Source organism: Lampetra fluviatilis, chromosome 8 (assembly GCF_964198595.1).
Source record: "Lampetra fluviatilis chromosome 8, kcLamFluv1.1, whole genome shotgun sequence".
Lineage (NCBI taxonomy): Eukaryota > Metazoa > Chordata > Hyperoartia > Petromyzontiformes > Petromyzontidae > Lampetra > Lampetra fluviatilis.
The window spans coordinates 4,807,216-4,832,388 of record NC_136282.1 but is presented as its reverse complement, the minus strand read 5'-3'; the positions used below and the strand labels follow the sequence as shown (position 1 = coordinate 4,832,388).

The 25,173-nt window shown below is 43.7% G+C and overlaps 1 protein-coding gene across 5 annotated transcripts in view; it reads right to left on the bottom strand.

The window, feature by feature from the left end:
- Window positions 1-502: 502 nt before the first annotated feature.
- The window catches only part of LRRIQ1 (leucine rich repeats and IQ motif containing 1), a 111,967-nt gene continuing 87,296 nt past the window's right edge, over window positions 503-25,173 (bottom strand). For all 5 annotated transcript variants that reach the window (XM_078858891.1, XM_078858890.1, XM_078858894.1 and 2 more), the window contains 4 exons: window positions 18,675-18,807; window positions 17,260-17,323; window positions 14,644-14,827; window positions 503-2,668 (listed from right to left, as the gene is read on the bottom strand). In XM_078858891.1, the coding sequence (XP_078715017.1) occupies window positions 2,502-2,668; window positions 14,644-14,827; window positions 17,260-17,323; window positions 18,675-18,807 (548 nt within the window). In that variant the 3' untranslated portion in view covers window positions 503-2,501. The remainder of the gene's footprint in view (window positions 2,669-14,643; window positions 14,828-17,259; window positions 17,324-18,674; window positions 18,808-25,173) is intronic.

Genomic DNA, 25,173 nt, shown 5'->3' with positions numbered 1-25,173 from the left:
TGCGAGTTTCCTGCGGAAATGTTGATTTGAATTGCTTGACTAGATTTCCATTGTAAATAGCTCTGGTTGTTTATTGTTTTATTATTTATTAGTTGTTTGTGCAATGTATTCTACGCAGCGCCTGTAAACCCTCCAACCTCATTCAACTTTCCTGATACCGTATCAGCTGCTTTGGCTGGGGTGCAATTGACAAAACCTTGCTTCTTAGCTCAACGGGCCTCACCCGAAGTCAACTAACAGAAGTTTATATGTCACATACGGAATTGTTTACGTGTGCATATATTACATGTGGATATTTTACACTGCCTGACATATTATTATATCTGACAATTAGACGCATTACAAATAGCACAACATGAAACTCAATCTGTTAACGCATACAAGCTATAAAACTGACATTTCTCAGTCAAATTAAGACACATTGATACGTGTAAAAAAAACAACTGCATTCATTGAAATAATTTATTTTGCCATTTATTTAATCGAATTACAGAACATTCTCAAATGTAAAACGATATAAATTCGTATATAAGCGAGCCAGAATGTATGTTAGCGGTTCATGCAATAACCAGCTGAGCCAGTTCGAAGGAAATTAATCATTCTATAACCCTGTAACACAACACACGTGAGTAGTCATATGTGTGACGAGTTATGGAGCAATTTCAATAATAAAACAAAAATAATCTAAGTGTCTCCATGCTCCAGTGAGTGCTGTACTCATCCAGTGGCACGACAGACGTAGTCATGACATTTCCACATTGATAAGGCGGGGACCAGTCTACACATAGGAGTCACTGTTGACATCACAGAATGTGACACATTGTATGCACTGACGGAGATGCAACTGATGTCACCACACCAATTATTTTCCTCCTTCCTTCTGCCAGATCCTGTCACTGTTGCACAGCCGACAACCCTGAAAGTCTGCTCTTACAGGAGCTCACAACAAGGCTTTAGGTCTTCATCATCGTGCCACGGCAATGCCCGTGACACAAACATGTCTTCCACCATCCTCATAGCTGTCAACCCATACGGTTTACCCGGATTCTTGGACAGGGAAATTGAGTTCCACACGGCATACAGCCGTTTCAATACGGGCAACAAAATGTGTTGTATATTTGTTTGTGTATCTCCCTTGTGATGAGACTTTGTAGGATTAACTTTGAGATTTCTAAGGGCACGGGGTGACCAACAAGGTCTGAATTGGTCTGCAATAAGGTAGGCACTGATAAGGGGTTGACAGGTATGCATAATATACACGCATTTTCTCCTGCCTTGTTCTATCCTGAAATTCAAAGTAGCTACCCTTAGCCTGCCGTGAAATTTCAAACATCATCTGCATGTCGCTGAGAGGTCAGATGTAATTTTCCGAGTAGATGGTCTAAGGTTCAACACTCTGACCTGTACAGTAGCACAAACATTACTCCTTATTCAGACACCTGGCACTTCACAATAAAGCTTTACAATTATAAAACCTCACCCTGTTTAAACAAAACCTCTCTAGTTTTTGCTGACCTTGATGTATTTTTGTTTTAAATGTCATGAGATAAAGGCATTTACATTCCCATCTCGAGTAGTGAGCAGTGCATCAACTGGAGCTGGGAAGGAGTGGTGGCCGATTCTATCATAGAACCACCGGTTAGGCCGTGCGCTTCAGTGGGCTGCGACGTGTCATGCACCTCCTCACATTCTCATCAAAGAGTGTCCAATGCACAGTAATCAAACCAAAAATGTCAGTTCCCAGACCTGGATTGTGACAATTTAAGTGAACCCCACCCCAAAATGTAATGTTTTTTTTGTTGTCATAAAATATTTGTTATTCTTTAATGTTACATTTCAATTACATTATTCATGACGGGGTTGAAACCATCGACTGGCTACGCCTGAAAACCCAGCGCAGCGTAGACGCGTGTGGCTGGCACCGTTTTAAAACCCATGATCACAGCGGTGCTGGCTCAAGTGCTCTCAAACGGGATCAGTTCCCCGTCCCCCCTTGATCCACCTGGGCACCTCTCTAATCTACTGAACCTCTGTGGGACGAGCCGTTTGGGGGGATTCACCTTCTCGAGCGTAGCCCCAAAACTCTGGAACACCCTGCTTGCCTGCCACAGGACATCCGAAATGCGCCGGGTTTCTCTCAATTCCGTAGTCTGTGCAGGATGCATCTACTCAGATTTGCCTTCTCATCACATGTATAATGTAAAAAAAAAACTTATGTTACTTATTTAGTATTTTCAAATAACCTTTCTTATGCTATTCGTTTCGCACGGTTGCACTTTATTTTGCGCACGGTTGAATTTAACTTTTTTCATTCCCATTGCTCTGTGCCCCCCCCGCCCCGTTCTCGTTCTGCACCGATGCCTACTGTATTGAGGGCGATATTGGCACGTAACATAAAGACTGATTGATGGCGAAGTCACTGCAGTGAACGCGTCCCCTCCAACCAACGATGCCCGTGAAGTGTGTGCGGGACGGCTGGCAAAGGGTTTGCGTTGGGGAGGCTACAGGGGCTTGCCGTGCTTGCGACCTCCCCCCCAACCCCCGCTGAGTTGCACGGGGGCGTCACGGAACGAGATTCGTTGTTTCGGGCGAGACGCCGGGGCTGAACCGCCTGGGGCTGGGACCGGCGTGGGGCCTTGAGCCGGGACCCCGGGCCAAGCCTTGTCGCCTGCAGGGGAGGCAGGCACGTGGGGGGGGGGGGGGGAGGAAGAGACGTAGGCACGCACGGGGCAAGGGGTAAGTGTTCGGTTGGGAACGTTGTGCACTTTGTAGAGGATTCGCCGGGCTGGGACAGGCATGTGAACCTGAGTGAATTTAATTGACAAGGTAAACTGATATAAATGTATATAGAGTTGAAGATAAGATATATAAGCATGCCTTATATAACCCGGGCCAGGTGGTTTAGCAGTAGAGGGTATGATTCGCAATTCGAATCCTGGTTTGTAGGTTCACTCATAATCTGTCTGGGTTTGGAAAAATCGGTACAATTTTGTAAATAAATCACCAATGGCTGTCATAGGAAGAGACTCGGCCTCTGCCATAGAAATGTGGAATTTCTCCAACTGGCTCAGGGCTGTAAATGGGAGACCACTACGACCTCAATTCTCAAATGAGCAGCAAATTACATCCGACTTTGAATAGTTCTGGTATAAAAAACACACACATCACTGAAGCAATCACTTCTGACAAAGGTGCACTTTGCGTATAAGCACACTTGGCCGTACTCTCATGGGGTGTGCTTATAACCAGCTAATAGTGTACGTTCTTCAGCGCTGTCATCACTGGGAAAATTAGACCGTGAACTCACTCCGCATGCGAATCAAGTTCAATCACAGGTGGCGGCCCAGATTCCTGACCTAGGATCCCAGTGGTTCGACCCTTTTGTTCTCACACGGTAATCAGCAGTCAGTTTTAACATACCCCGCTCCACGTTGGTAACTAAACGCCACACGAATCAAACCTGAATATAAATAATTGGAAGCAAGACAATGCACGTGAAACGTTCAAGCCCTTTTCAAAATGCATTATCGCAGAGCTAAGAAATTACGGGCTCAATTCCAAGGTGTGTTAGATTAAATAAAATCGGTCGAAAATACCAAGAAAAATAATGGGAAGAGAATGGTCGAGGCATGTGTTGTGACAAACGCAAACAAAACAGATCTCGCGTAAATATTTTGATGCCAGGAGATATTGAGCAAAGGGCTACATTGTGAAGTGTAGCCTCCAGCAGACTTGGCGAGCGAGAGGCCATACTGAGACCACATGGCAGGGGATGTAATAGCTTGTGCAAGCATTTAGAAGTTGTAAGAGCCAAGGATTGAGGAACGCAGGGCCCATCAGCTCTATGGACCGATACAGACAAACGGCAATAGCTTTACATGTGCCATAACTAAATCCGACCGAGTGGTGCCGTGGTTAGAGTGCTCACCTCAGGGATATAATCCCATTCAGTCATCATCCCGGCTTTTGACTCTCCTGTGGTCAAAATAATGATATTTTGGTATCCGTGCAATTCTTATAGCACACGGCTATCACCAAGGTGCTGTTTGAAGACAGTCTGCAGTTATTTCACAGTAAGTGCCGATTATTGCTATGTGTAACCTCAATGAAATAATTTTCTGTGCAATTTTTCAGATTTTTAGCAAGTTGAACCGTGATGCTAGCACACAATGGGCTCCTTGTTTTGAATGGCGTCAGGGGGTCTTTAACGTCCACTGTGAAGCAGACGGCGCGTGTGTTATGGTTAATACACACCCGAAGTAATAACCAGGGTGGCCTGCCAGATTCGAACCAACACTCGGCGAACGCACCACCGCTGGGCCACGCCACCACGGCGGAACTAGTCCTCTCCATGGAAATGTGGAATATTCATCAAGGGCTCACGGTTGTCAACAAAGATGAGTGACAATCGACATTGTGTGGGATAAAACGTTACCAATGCTTTCATGAAAATAAACGTGACAGGTGAAATCTTTTTAAGATTTTTGGCACGTTGAAAAAGTGCTTCTAAAAATCCCCGCTTGCAAGCGCGCATTTTCTATGCACAGCAGCCAAACGTCGTCAGTTCTTTAGAACGAGTCCGGAGAGTTGACCGGCGATCGAAATTCCTGGCAAAAAAAATCTGAAAGGCACAACCCTGTTCACAAATCCTCCTGCTTCGATATCTCGAATATGGCGAAAGATGGAAACGCTACCCTTACCAAAAGGGACTCGGAAAATGTTTTACGATTATTATTTAAAGGTCTTATTTTATTTTCCTAGGAAAGTAAAGCCTGCGGCTGTGAGATGTGTCGTGACTACAGCACATTGCCAAGCTTAGGAGTGCCTTGGAATATAGTGGAGAGAAAATAAAAGCAGGGGTTTGCGGTAACAACACATGGCCGCGGCTTTGTGAGGCACGTTTGCTCTGTGATGAGCGCGCTGCAACAAGATCCAAACATAATACACGCTCACAATCGCAGCGCAACAAACAAAACAAAACAGACGCCACATCTCATGACACGTGATGCCCTACGGTGTCGGTATTTATTAAGCTCGTACCTTTGCCTCGCCATAACTGCGCACACCACGCCCGAGTCATAGATGAGGTGAGATGGATTGGAATCCTTTGATGAAGAGTTGGTGTGTGGTCATCTCCGGGTGGTGCTGCGGTTAGAGCACTCGGCTCGCTATCGGAAGGTCGCGGTCGGGGGGGTCGACTCGGCACAGCATCCCTCCAGGGCCAATAAAATGAGTACCACATTGTCAGAAGTAAACAGTGGCTGTACTATGTGATGGAACGGCCACACCATAGGAATGCTGAATTTCCACCAATGGGTCAGAGCTGCCAATGGGGGATGAGAAAAGCTCAAAACATTCGTCAATAACGCTGCCCTTAAAGGAAAACTACATACAGCAAAAAGCTCTGTTATCCGGCATCCATGGGGAATGGATAGTGCTGGTTAATCAATGTGAGAGTTATACTTATTATTCACTGAATTTTCCAAGTACATAATACTTTTCAAGAAATAAACTAAGTCTATATTTTAACGATGATATCATAAATAATAAACTCTTATACAGAGATACCCACCACTCAGTTGTAGAGAACAAGTGGGGCCCGTTTATAGTATAGTATACAATAGTGCAGTACTGTATGTAATGACTTCCGTAAGCACTCAGAATCACCATCAGAATCAGACCCACCACTCAGAATCAGAACCACCACTCAGAATCAGAACCACCACTCAGAATCAGACCCACCACTCAGAATCAGACCCACCACTCAGAATCACCATCAGAATCAGACCCACCACTCAGAATCACCATCAGAATCAGACCCACCACTCAGAATCACCATCAGAATCAGACCCACCACTCAGAATCACCACTCAGAATCAGAACCACCACTCAGAATCACCACTCAGAATCAGACCCACCACTCAGAATCAGACCCACCACTCAGAATCACCATCAGAATCAGAACCACCACTCAGAATCACCATCAGAATCAGAACCACCATTCAGAATTACCAACAGAATCAGAACCACCATTCAGAATCACCATCAGAATCAGACCCACCACTCAGAATCGCCATCAAAATCAGAACCACCACTCAGAATCACCATCAGAATCAGACCCACCACTCAGAATCACCATCAGAATCAGAACCACCACTCAGAATCACCATCAGAATCAGAACCACCACTCAGAATCACCATCAGAATCAGACCCACCACTCAGAATCACCATCAGAATCAGAACCACCATTCAGAATCACCATCAGAATCAGACCCACCACTCAGAATCACCATCAGAAGCAGACCCACCACTCAGACTCACCATCAGAATCAGAACCACCACTCAGAATCACCATCAGAATCAAACCCACCACTCAGAATTACCATCAGAATCAGACCATCACTCAGAATCACCATCAGAATCAGACCCACCACTCAGAATCGCCATCAGAATCAGAACCACCACTCAAAATCACCATCAGAATCAGACTACCACTCAGAATCACCATCAGAATCAGACCCACCACTCAGAATCACCATCAGAATCAGAACCACCACTCAGAATCACCATCAGAATCAAACCCACCACTCAGAATTACCATCAGAATCAGACCCACCACTCAGAATCACCATCAGAATCAGACCCACCACTCAAAATCACCATCAGAATCAGAACCACCACTCAGAATCACCATCAGAATCAGACCCACCACTCAGAATCACCATCAGAATCAGACCCACCACTCAGAATCACCATCAGAATCAGAACCACCACTCAGAATCACCATCAGAATCAGAACCACCACTCAGAATCACCATCAGAATCAGACCCACCACTCAGAATCACCATCAGAATCAGACCCACCACTCAGAATCACCATCAAAATCCTGAAACTTATGTAACCAACAGATCTATGTGGAGTGCATGGCAAGATGCCGGATGTCCGTCGGAATGTTTCCGGATACGTGACGGAAGATTTCTACTGCCGCCTGTGACAGATGCCGGTTAATGAAGAGCATTCCGGATGGTAAAGTGCCAGATAACAGAGCTTGTGCTGTATATATAAATGCAACGAATTGGGAAATGGCCCTTCTTCATACCTGAGATAAGAAGGGCCATTGACAGAATGTCAACTTTCGATTTAAAGCTTTCGTGACTGCAGGGATTCATCTTCTTGGTTCTTTCGGTAAAGTCACGTAGTAGGGAAGTAATAAAATAATACAAATAAAACATATTTTATTATGTTTTATTTTTATTATTTTATTACTTCCCTACTACGTGACTTTACCGAAAGAACCAAGAAGAAGAATGTCAACTATTTAATATTTCAGTATGTGTGTCCTTTAAAGGGCAGTGTAATGAATGAATATGTTGCGTTTGTATGATTATACGTGATTGCGCACCACTCCCAATGCAGCGGAGCAATTGCTTGGTTTTGTTTCATGATGGAGATGAGCACTGCTCGACGACATTTGGATCAGAGACACCAGCATTGACAAGCCCTATTACATGCACACTTGCACATGAAGCACGCATGCTTTGTAGCTGCCATTAACAATACATCTCTGTAAAAAAATGTATTTCTCAGGTGCTTTCACGCATACTCATAGTCCAGCGATGTGGAGGTCAGGTTGGTGGATCGTGAAAATATGCAATAAAAACTCACCTTCAGGATGATGAGCCTGAAATATGCAGTAAAGTAAGTAGGTCCTTACATTGTCCGTGCATGCATTTCGATTGTTATCTGGTCACATCCAAGGTTTTCATCCAAGTTTCAAATATTGGGGATCTAATGATCCATCGATGAAGATTGATTCCTATGCCTATGGTACACGCGTCAAATGACGTACGAGCATCGTCATTACTATTCATTGATGCGCATCCTCAAGAAATTGTTAACTGCCTTAGATTATTAATTGGAATGGACAAGACAAAAGAGAGAAGCCAGTGCAAACAAGATATGTACGCACGGGACAATACCAACAAGACAGTACGTGCGTGAAATACATCACACATTAGAAAGACAACGCAAATGAGAACAATACCGACGGGACAATAAATACGTGGCACACATGGTGCCGTGCGCCTCCGATTAGCACGGTTGGCTACGTACGGTGCAAAAGAAGTCCAGCAGACATACAGGGACAATATCAATGGAACAAATGAGACGGACAGTATGTCAAATATTAAACGACACAGCATAGACAGAGTAACTGACGTAAACCAGTTGAGATTGGACAGACAGTATTATACCTGTCAGTACCTACCTTATATTCTTGGTTCTTTCGGTAAAGTCACGTAAATAGAAAACAAAAAAATTGAAAAAGAAAATAAGAGTTATAAAATAAAATAAATATAAAATAAAAATAAATAAAAATAGCAAAACAATTACAAAAATAACCCCACGACGTTTCGATTGCAACACAAGCGGTCTTCTCTCCGCCTGATGAAGACCTTTTACAAGGAATCATGTCTGCATTAACCGCAATACTTGTGGTCAAAATGCACAAATTGCATTGTTTCCAGATAAAAGGAGAAAAACCTATTCTAATATTCTGGTACTGGCAAAGGAGGTCCCATGATGATGAATACCGCTTGTGTTGCGATCGAAACGTCGTGGGGTTTTTTGTGCTATTTTTATTTATTTTTATTCAAAATTTTATTTAAATTTTAGTTATATACTTTTTTTGTTTTTTATCTACGTGACATTACCGAAAGAACCAAGAGTATGAATTCCTGCAGTCACGAAAGTTTTAAGTCAAAATAGTGCCTACCTTATTACAGACCAATTCAGATCTTATTGGTCACCCAGTGCCCTTACAAATCTCAACGTTCATCCTACAAAGTCCCACCACAAGGGAGAGACACAAACAAATAGACAACACAAATGTTGCCCGTATTGAAACGGCTGTACGCCGTATGGACCTGAAAACTCAATTTCCCTGCACAAGAATACGGGGTAAACCGCATGGGTTGATAGGTACAAGGCCAGCCGTGGTTATGTCCGAAGCAGTGTGCTTGTTTTAGAAGTTGTCCTTTGTTTCCCCCACCAGTGTCATGGAAGCATGTGTTGCTTATATGAAAACTGTGCTAAGGTGTGCTTATATACAGCTTCTGCTGTGCTATAAATGAGGCAGATAGGTATGCAACAAGATGGTACAAAAGAAGGGATTGGGAATTGGCGACAAAAAACATGTCAAATGGTGAATCCCGAATCATCAGTTCGTCGAGATTTGAGGTTATTTAGGTGTATTTTATTTCAGGTTTAATTTTGGCACATATAAAACCGATTGGGCAATACGTGTTCTCATTAAACTGTGGCAGGAAGGGAAGGGGAAGTAGCGTTACAAAGCCGAGAGCAAAACAAATACCCAGTAAGGCGCCGGTGATGCATCCCAAGGCAGGTCAATGTTGAGGCTTTCTTGGGTAAATAAAGAACTGCACAAATGTAGAAGGTTTTATTTCCACACAATTTGGCAGAGCGGTGAGAAATGTTAAAAGCTAAATAAGGATCCCAATGAGTGGAATGTGCATTTGCTTGTTTAGTCAAGTATAAAAAAAAAATCATTCAATTAGTGGAGTTGTGTCTGGGTCAGAGTTTTTTTTTACTTTTCAGCTGCCTTGCAATGCTGGTATGTCAGTGCCTATGCCAGAATCTTATCACGCTCTCCGGACCGTTACTCCATTTATTTTTAAACAAGAACATTTGTATGTTAAGCTTGGCTTCCAGCAAAATGTGAATGAAACGTGGGGACAACAACAATAATATAACTCTAAGTGTGAAACATTTTTACAGAATGAGGTGGAATTCTTTTCGGTACAAAAAAACAGAGCAATGTTGAGATTTTAAGGAAGTCAAATGTTTTGTTAGACACAATTGAATTTAAAGTAGACGCTTTACTTACAATATTTACACGGGATACATACGTTTATTGAAATGGAGCAGTGTTGATGTATTTTACAGAATATAGACTTAGTGGGGGTGATTATGATGATGTTGTGGAATGAGGGGTACTAAGTATAGATTCTAGTCACTGTATAGGAGTGCAAAGTTAATAATTTTAAACGTGTACACACTTACATAAGCGTATATGGTTATTTGTGTATAAATAAGTCTATAGATGTGTGTGAATGTGTCTACATATATATGTGTGGAGCAGTAGTGGTGCGATTAGCGTGCTGCCCTACGAACGCGGCATCCCGAGTTAGATTCCTGTTCACGGGCTATACCAGTGGCAATGATCTGATCTGGAAAGGCTGTATGGGGGAGATCTTTGTCTACATGAGCGGTGGTGCAGTGGTTCGTGCATCGTGCTATAATCTGCTGTGAGCTCGCTTTGATTCCTAGCCTCAATTCACAGCCAGTGGTAAATGGTATCTAAACCTGGCCTGTGGCTTAATTAAGTCGACTCAGCCTTGGATAAAGTGTAGCTGCTGCAACGGGATGGTCAATGACATCGTCGCGGAGACAAATATTTGCTGGGCGTGGTTCTGGTCACATTACTCCTTCATATACAATGCTGGCCTTCACAAATGCTCAATAACAAAACATGTACAGTCAATAGGTGTGGATACAATGGGGATGCTAGTCATATGTAACATACACAATATATGTACACACATTGCATGAGTGACACATTTAGCATTTGTTAATTTTCCAACATATATTTTTGACATCTTCTTGGTTCTTTCGGTAAAGTCACGTAGAAGGGAAATAATAAAATAATAAAAATGAAACATAATAAAATACAATTCTCATGACGTTTCGGCCACAATGCAAGCAGCCGTCCTCCTTGCGTTGTGGCCGAAACGTCGTGAGAATTGTATTTTATTATGTTTTGTTTTTATTATTTTATTATTTCCCTTCTACGTAACTTTACCGAAAGAACCAAGAAGATGAATCCCTGCAGTCACGAAAGCTTTAAATCGAAATACTTTTGACAGTTTAGGTCTATATTTATTACAATTGCCTGTTCAATTAAATAAATGTGTAGACAATGTACATACACATGTTTGCAAATATATGTATGTTTTAGAAAAAGATACATTATATCTGTATCATAATGTAGTACCGCTTCATTGTAAGACAACTGTGGTCATCCTATGGTGAGACGAGTCACCACCAAGGGAATATGGAGTCGACAACTCAGCACCACCAACAGATTGCACACACAACAAAAAAGACCCCCCCTATCGCCTTAACAGACTGTTGGGAAAAGTGTCGGAGCACCTTATACACACACGCACACACAAGTAATTTAAAGCACGCACATATTTCACTCAATTCCGTATTTTCCGAATTAAACCTATCGTTCATGATATAAATAACAATTACAAAACGTTACACCCCACCCCCCCACCACCACCCCATCATGGAGCATAAACCAAAACGTTCCTGCCGAACACAGCACCCCAACACCACGAGAGCTCACGGCCTCCGCTGGAGTAGCTACGAGGCGTCCTCCGTGTGACCCTCGAGGATATAATTGATAGCACATTGCGGGGGGGGTGGGGCTCGGGCTGAACTTGAAGGAAGTTGACGAAATCAACCAGGTCAGCCGGTTCAAAGGTGTAAAAATTCGTGACCTAAGGGAGCCATTTCGGAGGATAAATACGCAAAGCCCTGGCCTGAGCGTCTTGCTGTTCAGTAGTGATTTTGTTTTTGGGGAGGGGGGGGGGGCGGAAAAAAAAACCTGGGGGGTGGGCATGCGATGTGCGTCAAGTGAACAAGGCTCATCACGCTCTCGCCGAGAGCTGCTGATGGGTGGCCTACGTTAGTCCAGCAGCTGGGTGGTGGTGCTGCGGTAAGCGAGCTTGACTCGAGTTTAAATCCTGGGTTTACTCGGCCTATCGTCCCTGAAGAGTGGATACAAGTTATACCGTTTCGTTGGAAGTCAACAGTCGTCATGCTGTAAACAGACTTGCCTCAGCATGTGTGTGTCTGTGCATAATTGCAACAATGTTCGGCGAATATCTGAACATCATGAATATCTTTTTAGTATTATTTATTTTTATAATTTATTTTTTACCTACGTGACTTTACCGAAAAAACCTAAGAGTATGAATCCTTGCAGTCACGAAAGCTTCAAATCTAGAATGAATATCTAAACATCACTTGCCATTAACAACACCCATTGTAAGTTGTATTTAAACTGGTTTTGGACCACCCCGAGGACAACTTAGCCTTACATGAGTACCTGGTGCAGTGTGTAAGCACCAGCATTGGGGAGACAAAGGCGGCCAGGCGTGGTGCTAGCCTCTAACGCCCCTTTGTGCCGTACCGACCTCAATAGCACTTGTCCCAACAGTCTGTTTAATGCTATATAGGGGGATCTTTGTCTTTGTATGGCACACACACAGACTTTGGCGTCCCAGTGATGTTCACACTGAATCACAATCTTGTTCACTTGATTTTGTTCGTAGCCATGCACAACTTTGGCAGGTCACAAGTGATACCATTCCTGGACCTCCCCTAGGTCAATGTGGTATTAAAATGAGTATCTGGTGTCATGTGTAAGCATGAGCACTGGGTTGAGGAGACACAGAAGGGTCAGGTAAGGTGCTGAGAGATTAGACATGCAAGCAAAGAAAGATTCAACGGTGAGAAACGATTCTTGCGCTCACGACATTTGCATCCAATTGCGAGAATCGATCATGTGAAAGGCATGCAAATTATACGCCAGCGGCGTGCGAATGGCCACCTTTAGCCTGACGTATCAAAACTAAACTGATTAAAAGAGACAAATCGGGATGGTAACAAGTAAACCCGTAAAAACAAAGTTTTTCACTATAAATCCTTTATATGCGTGGCGGCTAGAGTCCTCTCGTCCTCTGGCTTGAGATGGCTGCCACCTATGGGTCAGATGATTGTCTGCCACCATTAAGCAATTGGTAATTAAATATTTAATTTGTTTTCCCTAAACACTGTAAAATTTTGGAATTTTTTTTCACGAAAATTAATTGTCACACACAACGAGTCTGTGTGGAAAATGTCAGCTCGATTGGATCACGGGAAGTGGGTTAAAACACGAGCGAAAGATTTGCACGGTCCTAAGCAAGCAAGCGAACTTAATATAAAGGATTTAAAAAATATATTCGCCTGTGGAGGACGCGGGGATCGATCCCGCGACCTTTGGCATGGGAAGCGAGGGAGCTACCAACTGCGCTACTCCGCCACAGCCTGTGGAGGCGTTACGCTCTGGGCTCTTACACTGTGACATTCAGCCAAAGCCATGAATGAGTTCTATTTGAATATATGTAAAATAAAAAAATTTTGCCTAAAAAGTGTGAAATTTTGGGAATTTTTTTTCACGAACATTAATTGTCTCTTCTTGGTTTTTTCGGTAAAGTCACGTAGAAGGGAAGTAATAAAATAATAAAAATAAAACATAATAAAATGAAACATTTTATTATGTTTTATATGTAAAAATAAAACATAATAAAATGAAACATTTTATTATGTTTTATTTTTATTATTTTATTACTTCCCTTCTACGTGACTTTACCGAAAAAACCAAGAAGATGAATCCCTGCAGTCACGAAAGCTTTAAATCGAAAATTAATTGTCTCGCACAACGAGTCTGTGTGGAAAATGTCAGCTCGATTGGATCACGGGAAGTGGGTTAAAAAACGACCGAAAGATTTGCACGGTCGTAAGCAAGCAAGCAAGCACGCAAGCAAGCAAGTACGCAAGCAAGCAAGCACGCAAGCAAGCAAGCACGCGAACTTAATATAAAGGATTTAAAAATGAGACGGCAATCATGATCTCAAAACAGGAGGTTTCATGGAACTGGCGTTGGAGGGGGGGCGAGTGGGTGAATGACTCCGTGCCGACTGGCAACGGTAGCCACTCGTGCGCCGTGCCACCATTAATCGGCGCTCACATTAACAAACAAATCCCGCTTCTTAGTCGCTATTCTTGCCCGAGGCAGGGGTATCAGATACCGTACTGAGTTCGTGTGTGCAGCAGAATGACGCAGTCAATCTCTACCGCTCCTCGCAAATTGTAATTTTAGCCGCCCATCATTCAATTAAAGTGAAACACTTGCGAATCAACAGTACAATCACCCTAATCATGGCAATTAATACTTGAGGCATGTGAGGCATAAACAAACCTAATGCCTTCATGTTTGACTCGCTTAAAGTATGAAGTATGTCACCTTGGCATTGTAGTGATGTAGTATACACATTATGGGTATATTGCAGTTGATTTCAGAGAAAACAAGTACATTTGAATTTTTTTTGGTTGAATGTTTTGAATTGATAATTTTATTTGGAATTCCTGCAACAACATTTACAGACAAAACCATAGCCAGCGTACACAATATATGCAGAAAAAAGAAAAAGAGGAGAATATAAAGGGGCAATGGTTTCTGAATGTGGTCTGGGCCTGCGCGAGTTGGACTCAGCTGTGAAATAAGTACTCGGTCGGTGTGTGATGACTGTCACCCCACGGCGGGGATAAAAATGCAGTTGGCTGTGCCTGCTATCTTTGCCACAGGACCATGTTATTTACTGTGCCAACCTTAATAGGTGCTAACCGCTACACTACCGCTCCCCACAGCACGCGCACCCATTCACCCACTCACCCACACACCCACACAGCCACTCACACACTCTCTAACAGTGGTGACTACACCTACGTGTGGCGTCGGCCGAGAGGTTGCGTTGCGTGGAGAAGCTGCTTTGGCGGAAGCCCCGCGTCCGGCCGGCGCGGGACTGCGAGTGGCTGTGAGCAGAGAGGGCCCCGTACGCTTTGCTGGTGCTGCCGCTGCCCGTCACCGACAGGAGCTCCATGTCCCTGTCTTCACGGCCAATGGGGCTGGCCTGTGCCACAGGGGGGCACACAGAGAGACACAGAGCCAACACAGTGAATCGTACCCACAATATGTCAAGCGCAGTCCAACAAGCTTGAGACCATATTCTTGGTTCTTTCGGTAAAGTCACGTAGAAGGGAAATAATAAAATAATGAAAATAAAACATTATAAAATAAAAGACGTTGTCTTTCCGACAGCTCTGTTTCTTCACCTGAGGACGGCTGCTTGCGTTGTGGCCGAAACGTCGTGAGAATTTAATGTTTTATTTTTATTATTTTATTATTTCCTTTCTACGTGACATTACCGAAAGAACCAAGAATATGAATCCCTGCAGTCACGAAAGAAGCTTTCAATCGAAATTTAAGCTTGAGACTGAGAAGCCAACGCGTACAATGCTGCTGATGCCGCCATGCCTCGTCACTACTTCCTTCTACTGGATCCCGGAATTGCTGAAGAGTTGATGCCTGGCTCCCAAGGTCCGCTGTATGTGTGTATGTCGAACTTCTTTCGCACCGTACATAGCCAACCATGCTAATTGAAGGTGCAGGGGAAGGACAACAAACTAAACACAAAAGGCAGTTCTAAAGAAATGAGTTTTCAATCTAGATTTAAAACTCTAAACCAACCATGCCTTCCCCTCGCTTGCCTACCTCTAGATGCCACGGTCTCGGTAGTCTGCCCTCTTCCATTTGGCACATACTCATCATTGTAGCTTCCTCTTCTGGAACACAACTACCATGCTTCCTTGCCACGTTCTATTGCAAACTTTGGCGTTGTTTACTCTAAATGATCTGGGTTTCCCAACAACAGCCGTTGCTTTATTACTGCAAAATAGTCAGATGATCTGAGGTTTGGCTACACACCTTCTTGCTTTACAACTATGTTATTATTTGTGCTGCCACTTGACATGGAAGTTGCATCTCAATGGTGATATTGGCATCCAAGTGCAGTTGTGGCTCGGTATTCTGACGTGGGCGAGGAAAAGTGTGTACGTAACAACACCAGACCAGCTCCATGATGCTGAGAGCAAGCGTGGGGGAGTCAAGTGTTACAAGTGCTGTAATGCATTACCGACAGCACATGCTGGTAAACATGTGTGATCAGATGGAAGCAACTTAACTGGTATCTGGCAATTACACGATGACTTTATATTTACATGTTTAAAATAAATACAAACATTTTTACATTTTTGAAATAAATCCCAAGGGGGGGGGGGTGAAGTTATCACATTGGCGCAAGCTGCCAATGTGAAGGCAGCAGCAGCAGCCAATACAAATTATAGGACAACACCTACAATCATAGCACATGTACAGCACATTGGGTCAATCCACTGCTGGATGACGTCCTCCCCATGCCATGCCGGTCCATCCCTGGTTGGTGAAGGAAGGCAGCTTTGAAGTTGGAACATATTAAAGCACAACAATGGATATTGCTGCATTTTCCTCTACCGCCCACAATGCCTACTGCACATCTTTTGCCCATGGAGGTGACCAATCCTAGTGCTACCCAATCACAACCCTGCTTAGTTTCCAAGGTCTGATGCATTCCAGGTGATTTGGTTCAAGGCAAGATAGTTTAGTTTGAATAATTTGTAGCAACCGTGAATCGATCCGTTCAGATTGTTAGTTTGAGAGTACCAAACACGGGATTACACAATAACTCAAGTAGTCAGGGAGAGACTCGTGTTCAAAAACGTCAAGCTCGCACCACCTTCCACGGATGTGTTTTGCACGCCGTGTACCCATAGTGCTTGCCACAAATAAACCACAATACCTTGCTGATCTCGTCAAGGAGCATAAACCATCACGCAAAATCTGCTAATCCTCGCAGTGGCTTTTGGCTAACCATCGAACAAAGATGGTAACTGCATCGCGCGCTTTCATATGCGCTGCTGTACCATCTGGAAAGCTCTTCCTTCGAATATTAGGAAGCCGTTGGAGCTATGCACTTTTAAATCTAAATTGAAAACCAATTTCTTTAGAACTGCTTTTTATGTTTAGTTTGTTGTTCTTCCCCAACACTTGCGATTAGCATGGTCGACTACGTATGGCGTGAAAGAAGTTCAACATACACACACGGCTGGCCAGCTCGTGCAAGCTACATTCTATTTAGTGCAGGGGTGGACGACAAATTCAAACGGACAACCAATTAACATTGAAAGGCATAAGGAGAATTGTTTGACAGGGGTATAATCCGCTTGCCGCAAAAACAAACACGACTGCCCGCAACTCTGTTTATGATGCCTGCGCCGCTGTTTATTTTTTCGACCGCCCCTTATTGATGACAAAAAGCCCTAAAGTGGCGTCTTTAGCCTTTGTTTTGTCCGCGAGAGTGCAAGGAGAGGGGGAGCCTGCGGAGGTGGGAAGGCGACGGGATTGGGACGGGGGAATTAGCCGCCGCTCAGGGGGCGGAGTCGGCGCTTCTCCGCCGACTCCGCTTACCATCAGCTGCACACGACCGCCGCTCAGAACGTCCGGGTCCATGTCGGGCAAAAAACGCGATTCCCTGTGAAACAACACGAAGCAGCGGAAGTTGTTGAGTTGTTGAGCATAAAACTGTACCCGACTGCACTGCCCGGGTTAAGGTAAAACCACAAGGCAACTGGAAAAACGTGCAAATCGATAACGTTGTGTATGATGATAGAAGAACAAATACGTTCAAAAATGCTCCCCAAACGGTAAAATTGTGCCATCGAAGTCATGCCATGGGACAAATCAATCTCAAGGCAAGCAGTGCAACTTCACACTCTGCCAGACAGTTGTCATTAAGTGCTCTTATGAACACTGAATGAAACGTATTTTTTGTATATACAGCCGAGGCAGAGACCATCAACTCACGAGTTTGAGTGACCAAAATTCAGCATGAGCAGTGCGAGTTCAGTGCTTGAACATGGTACTCGTCTAATGGGCCAACTCAGCCATCTCTGGAATAGATCACAATGAAGCTCACAGTCCAACATCCTCCTTCTGCTCATCATCATTATCATCTCTGTAGGCCATGATAACTATGGTATGTGCCAAATCACGCAGAATATGTTCCTTACTGATCAGAACTCAGAGGTTATGCAGGCTTTAGGGTGGTTAGTTCTTGGATGGGATACTGCCAGAAATACCAGGTGCTATAGGCTTGCTCGACGAGGTGGCTAAGATATGGCAGTATATCTATGGATTATTGAATCAATCTGTGTTCCACATTCAATACCCTGGTTATGACCCACATGCCAGACACTCATTAATGGAATTATTCCAACCTCATCTCAATTCGGGATGTTCCTTAGAAAAAAAAGTGTTGAGACTCAGTAAGTTTTTCTTGGACAAATAAAGGGCATTATGTATTAAGTAATTGGAGTTGGTGAATCGTGCAGAGATGGATGCAGTGCAATCACCCAAACATTATGAAACCTGATCTTGATCGGTTCACATTCTGATGTGTGCATGCTCGGTTGGATCATCTGAGCCAGTGTTTGTTTCTTTTAATACAAAAACTGAATCAGATCTGATACTCAACAAAATTTAACACATACCACTAACAATCAATTGTAGAAACGTACATAAATATGTTCTAGACGTGGTTATTTGTTGACACAGTTAACTTTGCTTTTTCCAACACTTTGGCGATGAAAGAAATTTAAAAAACACCTAATGGGAATGCACGACTCGCAGGAAACAATTTCCTCTCCAACACATCCAATATCCCACAAACGTTACGGGGGTATCGGAGAGAATGTTTGAAGGTGTTACCCGTGCTCCGCTGAAACCCGCTTGTTTGGGAGAATTGGCAACATCCGGGGGGGGGGGGGGGCGCAAACGTTGGGGGCTCAAAACAACGCTGCTGCTGCGACGAAGGCGTTGCGCACCCTTTTGCGGAGTGTGCGTTGGTCATCCCACGGTCGCCTGCCTGTGTGTGCAGCCACTTGTACACGTGATCAATCTTCTGCTCGTTCACATCGACCACCGGCGAGCCTCGTCCCGGCAAACGATCCTCTTGGGCTGAAACGAGGGCACGCACGGCAGTTAGGAACGGACAGTTACAGGCAACGGATAATTATCGCAGCTCCCATTAGCGTGGTAGGCTACGTACGTGCAAAAGAAGTTCAACATACATACATGCACTGTTTAAGTAGAAGTTATGCCTTTTTTTAAGTGTAAACATTTTCTCTGAGTCTCAACATTCTATCTTATTAGTGTCATGCACGAGATGTTTGTAAAAAAAAATGTGTAATGTTTATTCATAGGAGGAAACACAGTGCCTGGAAATCGATGCACAGATAGTTTAAAATCTACTCTATATGACTCCTCCTACATATATATCTCATGGCCCCTTACGTAGGTATCACACAGTGGTATACCCCTGCCACCAATGTGCTGGAAAACAATTTAAACCCAGCCAGGTGGCACCGGTAGTTAGAACACTAGGTGCAAATCTTGGTCAGGAACGCACTCAGCCTATCATCCCTCGTACGTCAATAAAATAGGTACCAATTTGAAAGGTAAATAGTTGCCCGAGCGACCACTGCCATAGGAACGTGTAATCTGTATCACTGGCTCATGTGAGCATCCTCCCATGCTCATTTGAGCAGGAATACAGTTAGACTTTTGACTTATTTTTCCTGCATCATCATCATCTAGCACCTGCCAACCAACAGTGGTTGTGCAATGAGAATGATGATGAGGACATTGCTTGCATGTGCATGTACAGCCCATTGATAAACACCAATGCCGGATAGAGGGCTCTCCCCGCCTGTGCGGGTTGTAGGGGTTATTTGACCATACTTAACCATAAATTTCGATTTAAAGCTTTCGTGACTGCGGGGATTCATCTTCTTGGTTCTTTCGGTAAAGTCACGTAGAAGGGAAATAATAAAATAATAAAAAGAAAACATAATAAAATTATTCTCACGACGTTTCGGCCACAACGCAAGCAGCCGTCATCAGGTGAAGAATGAAACACCACTCCTACGCAATTCCCATAAATATGCTAAATTCCTCTTGATATGCAAATTATTTTGTCAAGGCGCTCTTCTTCCCCCTCCAACCCATCTTAAATATACGCTCCAAGCTTGGTGGTGTTTCATTCTTCACCTGAGGATGGCTGCTTGCGTTGTGGCCGAAACGTCGTGAGAATTATTTTATTATGTTTTATTTTTATTATTTTATTATTTCCCTTCTACGTGACTTTATCGAAAGAACCAAGAAGACATACTTAACCACGCTTGTAAGTGCAGGTCGGTGAAGGCGGTGACACCGCAGGTGAAAACGATTTGAATGAAGTATGCATTGCTTCCCATTGGATCACAATCAAATCACTCTTCATCAGGTGTCAGCTGCGGCTTAAGGACGTGAACATAAACATGAAGTCAGCTTGACCGCATTGTGGTGCTAACCAAAACTGCCAAAACAAATCATCGCATTGTTGTGGAAATGGTAGCTGTCCACTAACCCACACAGGTCTGTGCTTTGTTGTCTCAAAGTAGATTATCATTATTGCCAAGTGATGAGATGACATGCAGTGGTATGAGATGTATTGAAGCATCATTTTGGGACTGACATAACCAGCTATGCTGTGCTGTCATGTAATAAACAGCTACCAAGTAGAAACTCGTAGTGATTTACGGTGCAGAAGAGTGGTGTTGATTTGACTTAGAGGAGAGGTGGTGACAACCTGAAGAATTTTATGGGAAAAAAAACATGTTTTGTTTTGCAGGCACAAATTCACACGTGTATTTGCACCTTGGGTGTTGACAATTCACCCGTGCTTGTCAATTCAATTAACTTTGTTTTCCTTTATTTGACTATTGTGATTCATTATATGTGTTTAAGTTGAGACTTCTGAAAGGACATCGGTAAGATGTAATATTCAGCTGTAGATAAAGTCTACCATTTCAGCACACAATGATCTATGCATTTATTTTTTTATTTTTTACAATTCTATTCCCAGTGCACTGTTATATTATGTCATGAGACAAAGCAGCTATTGGGCAATCTCACGGAGCAGTGTGAGTCCTTGTGTCTGAGAAGAGCTGTGAAAGAGATTCTGACAGAACTTCCTTTGAAAAACCCTAACCCTTTTGACTTTCATACAAATCGGGGGCACACTTTGAGATTGGTGGTTGTTGCATGACAGTGAAACAAACCAACGTGAGCATTCTTAGAACACGAATTCAGCCACATCGTCACCGTCATCATCACGGTGACAATGTGGCTGAAGACGCTGCTAAATAATGGGCTTCCCACGCCGCTGCCACTACCGTACTCACTATCCTAAGATAATAATCCACCTAGCAGCCGCGCTCAAACTGATTTCATAACTCCTTCTGCGAGGTAGACATCCTCTCAGACACATTTGATTGATTGGTTGAGGTTCCTTGGCTTACATATTTCAAGTGAAACACTCAATGTGAATACAATATTTTGGTATGTATTAATGGGTTAGTGGAGCATTAACTTACTATATTTAAGAACCCAGTTTGAAACTCGTATTGATGTCGGTGCTTTGACCCATCCATAGAATGGCCAACTCTTATGAATGATGTCACGTGGTATTGAACCCACAATGTATTTCCATGACTTAGCTATACACAGTCATATCTCAGGCATTCACTTTCTTTCCTACTCAATGAACAATTGCACGATTCTCATTCATTTCTGCCCATGCATCTTAAACTTCACACAGGCACGCAATCGCTACAAGAAATCGGCGAAGCTTATGCACATTATTATTTTTACGCCAATAATTGTGAAATCCAGTTTGTGAAGTCACCAGTAATTGCAAGACAGAATCAGTAACGTATCAAATTGATATGAACGACCATGCGACTTAATTCACATGAGTAGACCACTGTTGTGCCTGTTTGGCAGATACAAATACAGATATAGGCATTTTGCCTGCAGTGAAAACATGGAAATCAATCCGCGGAAGAAAATGTATGAATATGATCATCCTTGCAAGCTACATAAGAAACCTACATATGTTAAATATACACACAAATATTATGGACAAATAATGAGCCTAAACTGAATCCATGAAATAAATTAACTTTACCAGCAATTATTATGTATTCATAGATGAAGCCTATGCTGCATTTTTAAAATTAATTCAAAGTTGCTTGGAAGTGGCTCATACATGTTTCTTGTGCTTGTATATACAGAATTGCATGCACAATTTGTCAACTGAAAACGCATTATTTTTTTGTAGTAATATAATAAGTAAAAACTCCCGAACAAGGCAGATCTTGGAAAGTATTTCAATAAAAACACGTATATATGTGAAACTTATGTAATGAATATTCACTGACAAATGCAATTCCATTTGACTGCTGTCAGAATGCGTGTTCTTGCAGACCTTATACCTTGAGGGCTACAAATGCATTATAATGCACGCGGTTAAATGGTTACAACAAATACATTTCAATTCCACGTCAAAACATTTAGCCTGACCAGGTGTCACTGTGGTCAGAATGCCTGACTCACAATCAGAAGCTTGTGAGTCAAGTTCCGTTTGGAGGCCCATAATCCCTTTCATGATCAATAAAATAAGCACTACTTTGTGGGAAGTCAATTGTGGTTATATAATAAACAGACTGAGCTCTGCCGTGGGAATGTGAAATTTCCACCTCTGACTCAGGGCCACCAATGGAGCTGAGCACCGCTCCGCGCTGGCGATTTCTGCAGGGAGGGCACCCTGACTCGACGTTGACTCCATTAACTACTCCGTTCCCATCGAGCCGATCTGGCTACACGCGGCGACGAGAGATCTTGCTCAAGGTGCACCTCGAGTGGAAGCTTCAAATAACTAAAGCCTATTTGTGAAAATAATCCGGCGACATTCAATGTAAGCGTCACGCCAATTGCTTCTTGCAATGCGGATAGCACGGCGGCAGAGCCAACGGCCAGCCTGCAAAAGAAACAAACACGAGCGTGCCCATCCTTATTCGGCCAGAGTCGAGTGTCGCTCAGACATCCAACAACAAAGCCTCTGCTGCTATAACCCGAGTCAGAAATATTTCCTCAGATCTGAGAAGCGCAGGCACATGAAAAGGCCAAGAAGCATAATATCAGGAAGCGAGTTTCCAAAACAGCTCGGGGCTCGTGTGGGCTTTGGTTCCCTGGATAAATAATCACGGCCCCATCGGTCGCACGAGCGTGGGCTAAATCTGGCCCATGATCTCCTCCCTGGCATGTGGGGCTGATGCCTTGCCTGGGGAGGTTGCCTTAGGGAGGAGTAAAGAGTGGGCAAAGGGTGGTGGGGGCAGGGTTGGATTGGCGGTCCTGCATTAGAGGTGCATTATGGAGAAACACATGTAGTATCAAATTATTCAGGGCGCCCGGTAAAAGGGGTCGGTACAGTGCAGCGTGCAGAACTGAGAAGGGAGAAAAGAAAAAGCATAACAGCGGCGGCCTGCAGCTGGTATCCATCACACTAAGGACTGCCCTCCTACTAGTACATGTATTCACTGAGCATCAACTTGACTGAATCCATGCTAAGCCACATTAAGGAGTCGTATTATTTTCGCTGCTCGTGATTTATTAAGGGGTCAGCTTAGCCCTGTGAATTTCACGCGGGGCGCGAGCGCGCGCGGGCGTTCGAGAAGACGGCCGTGATGAATGTTTACCCTCACCGCGCGGCGCTGACAGCTGTTTGACGGAGCGTCGTTCAAGCCGCCGTGTTAAAGCTACGCATCTCCACGCTGCCAGGCCACGCACAAACGGCAAACGGAGGCGTTGTGCGGTTAAATTGGAAGGCTTGCTGTTACGTCACCAATGAAAGCCAAGTTAAGTGGCAGTGTCTCCGAGTGTTGGGGAATGGCCCCGTCCATTCAGAGCCAGTGGTGGAAATCCCTCTGCAGTCATCGGTGAAAAAACAAGAGACCCCCCCCCTTCCCAATCAAGATTCGTGTTTAGTGGCTGTAAGGATAGTGTCACACGGATGCAATGTCAGCAAAAAGACAGTGGCTGTGTGGCTTGGGGGATAATACTTCTGTTAGCCACCTGGTTCTCAGGTGTAGCGAGTTAACGTTTTCAGTCTGATCATCATGATTAAGCAAGTTCTGACTGGGGACTAAACATTTTGTTCTGATTATCACACAATAAAACTACACAAAGAGCATAAGGGATCACCACCTGGTGGATGCATATGGAAAATAAAATGACTTTGGTAGTTGTATTGTAAAGTTATCTTCTGGGGCCATTCTCTGGCATAAGTTGATGAAGTGGTTAGCTGTGAACGGAAATGTTTTGACCTCATGACACGAGGCCAGAAAAGTGAGAATAAAAAAAAAAACTTTTGTTAAAATTACAATTTTAATTGTGCGTTGATATGAAAAAAATACATTTGGGTTTTGATACCGGCACGCCGTAGCCAAATCTTGTGGATGATGTCACAGGGTCACTAATTCTGCTGTTTAGCAGAATGCGCACCTGGGTAATTTCACGCAGAAATCACCAGGCTACGTGCAAAATGACCCAAAGTCAGGAAATGTAGACCACACATCCGTCCCAGCGCCCGACTAAACACGAGCGTGTGCAAGATCGCCATAGATGGAGAGGGCTTCCACTGAAGCATTCATAAGTACTTTGCCGTGATTACGGTTAGATAACTTAAATCTAAAAATACAGCGTGATCTTATATTGAGTGCGCAACGGAATGTCAAAAAGTATTCGGGCTCTTGGCTATGACACCGGATGAAATCTATGTTTCGTCAGTACCATTTGGGCGGGCAATTTTTCGTAAAGTTGTTGCATAACAGTCATCCAAAACAAACAAAGCCAAAGTTGCGTTAAGGCATGCGCATTAGCGACTCCACGTTACACAGCTGTTTGAGAAAATTCGCTGGATGTGCTGTGGCTATGCTTCCAAGCCGGCGGAGGGGGAAAAAAAACAAAAACTCCCCCAAAAAACTGCGTCAAAACGGCAAAAGAAACCTTGGCGGTGATATTCGTGAATTATTGACCACTTAACCTTTTGCCGTGCGTGCACCATTGGTCTGCGGTAGCGGAGACATGCCGTTTTAAATATAAAGAGAGAATGGAGAGAAAAAAAATCACAACTGCTTTCTGCTTTCAAACATCCTCTCGTGATCTTAAGCACATCGGACATGCTAATTCGCTCGGTGAGGTATTTCGAGCGGGGAGTGGTGAACCACGTTTTTATCGAGATGAGTCCAGCGAAGGGATGCAGATCTGTAAGCCGTCCTCCATTCTGCTGACGTCTGCGAAACATGGATTCTGTCTCGTTTTTTTTCTCTCAAGAAAAAGTTTGAAATTCTTCACAGTGTACTTTGTCTTTCCTTGTGACTTATGTTGCGTTCATCGAGTTTCACGGGGATCTGCAGAGCAATGCACTTTGATTTAATATTT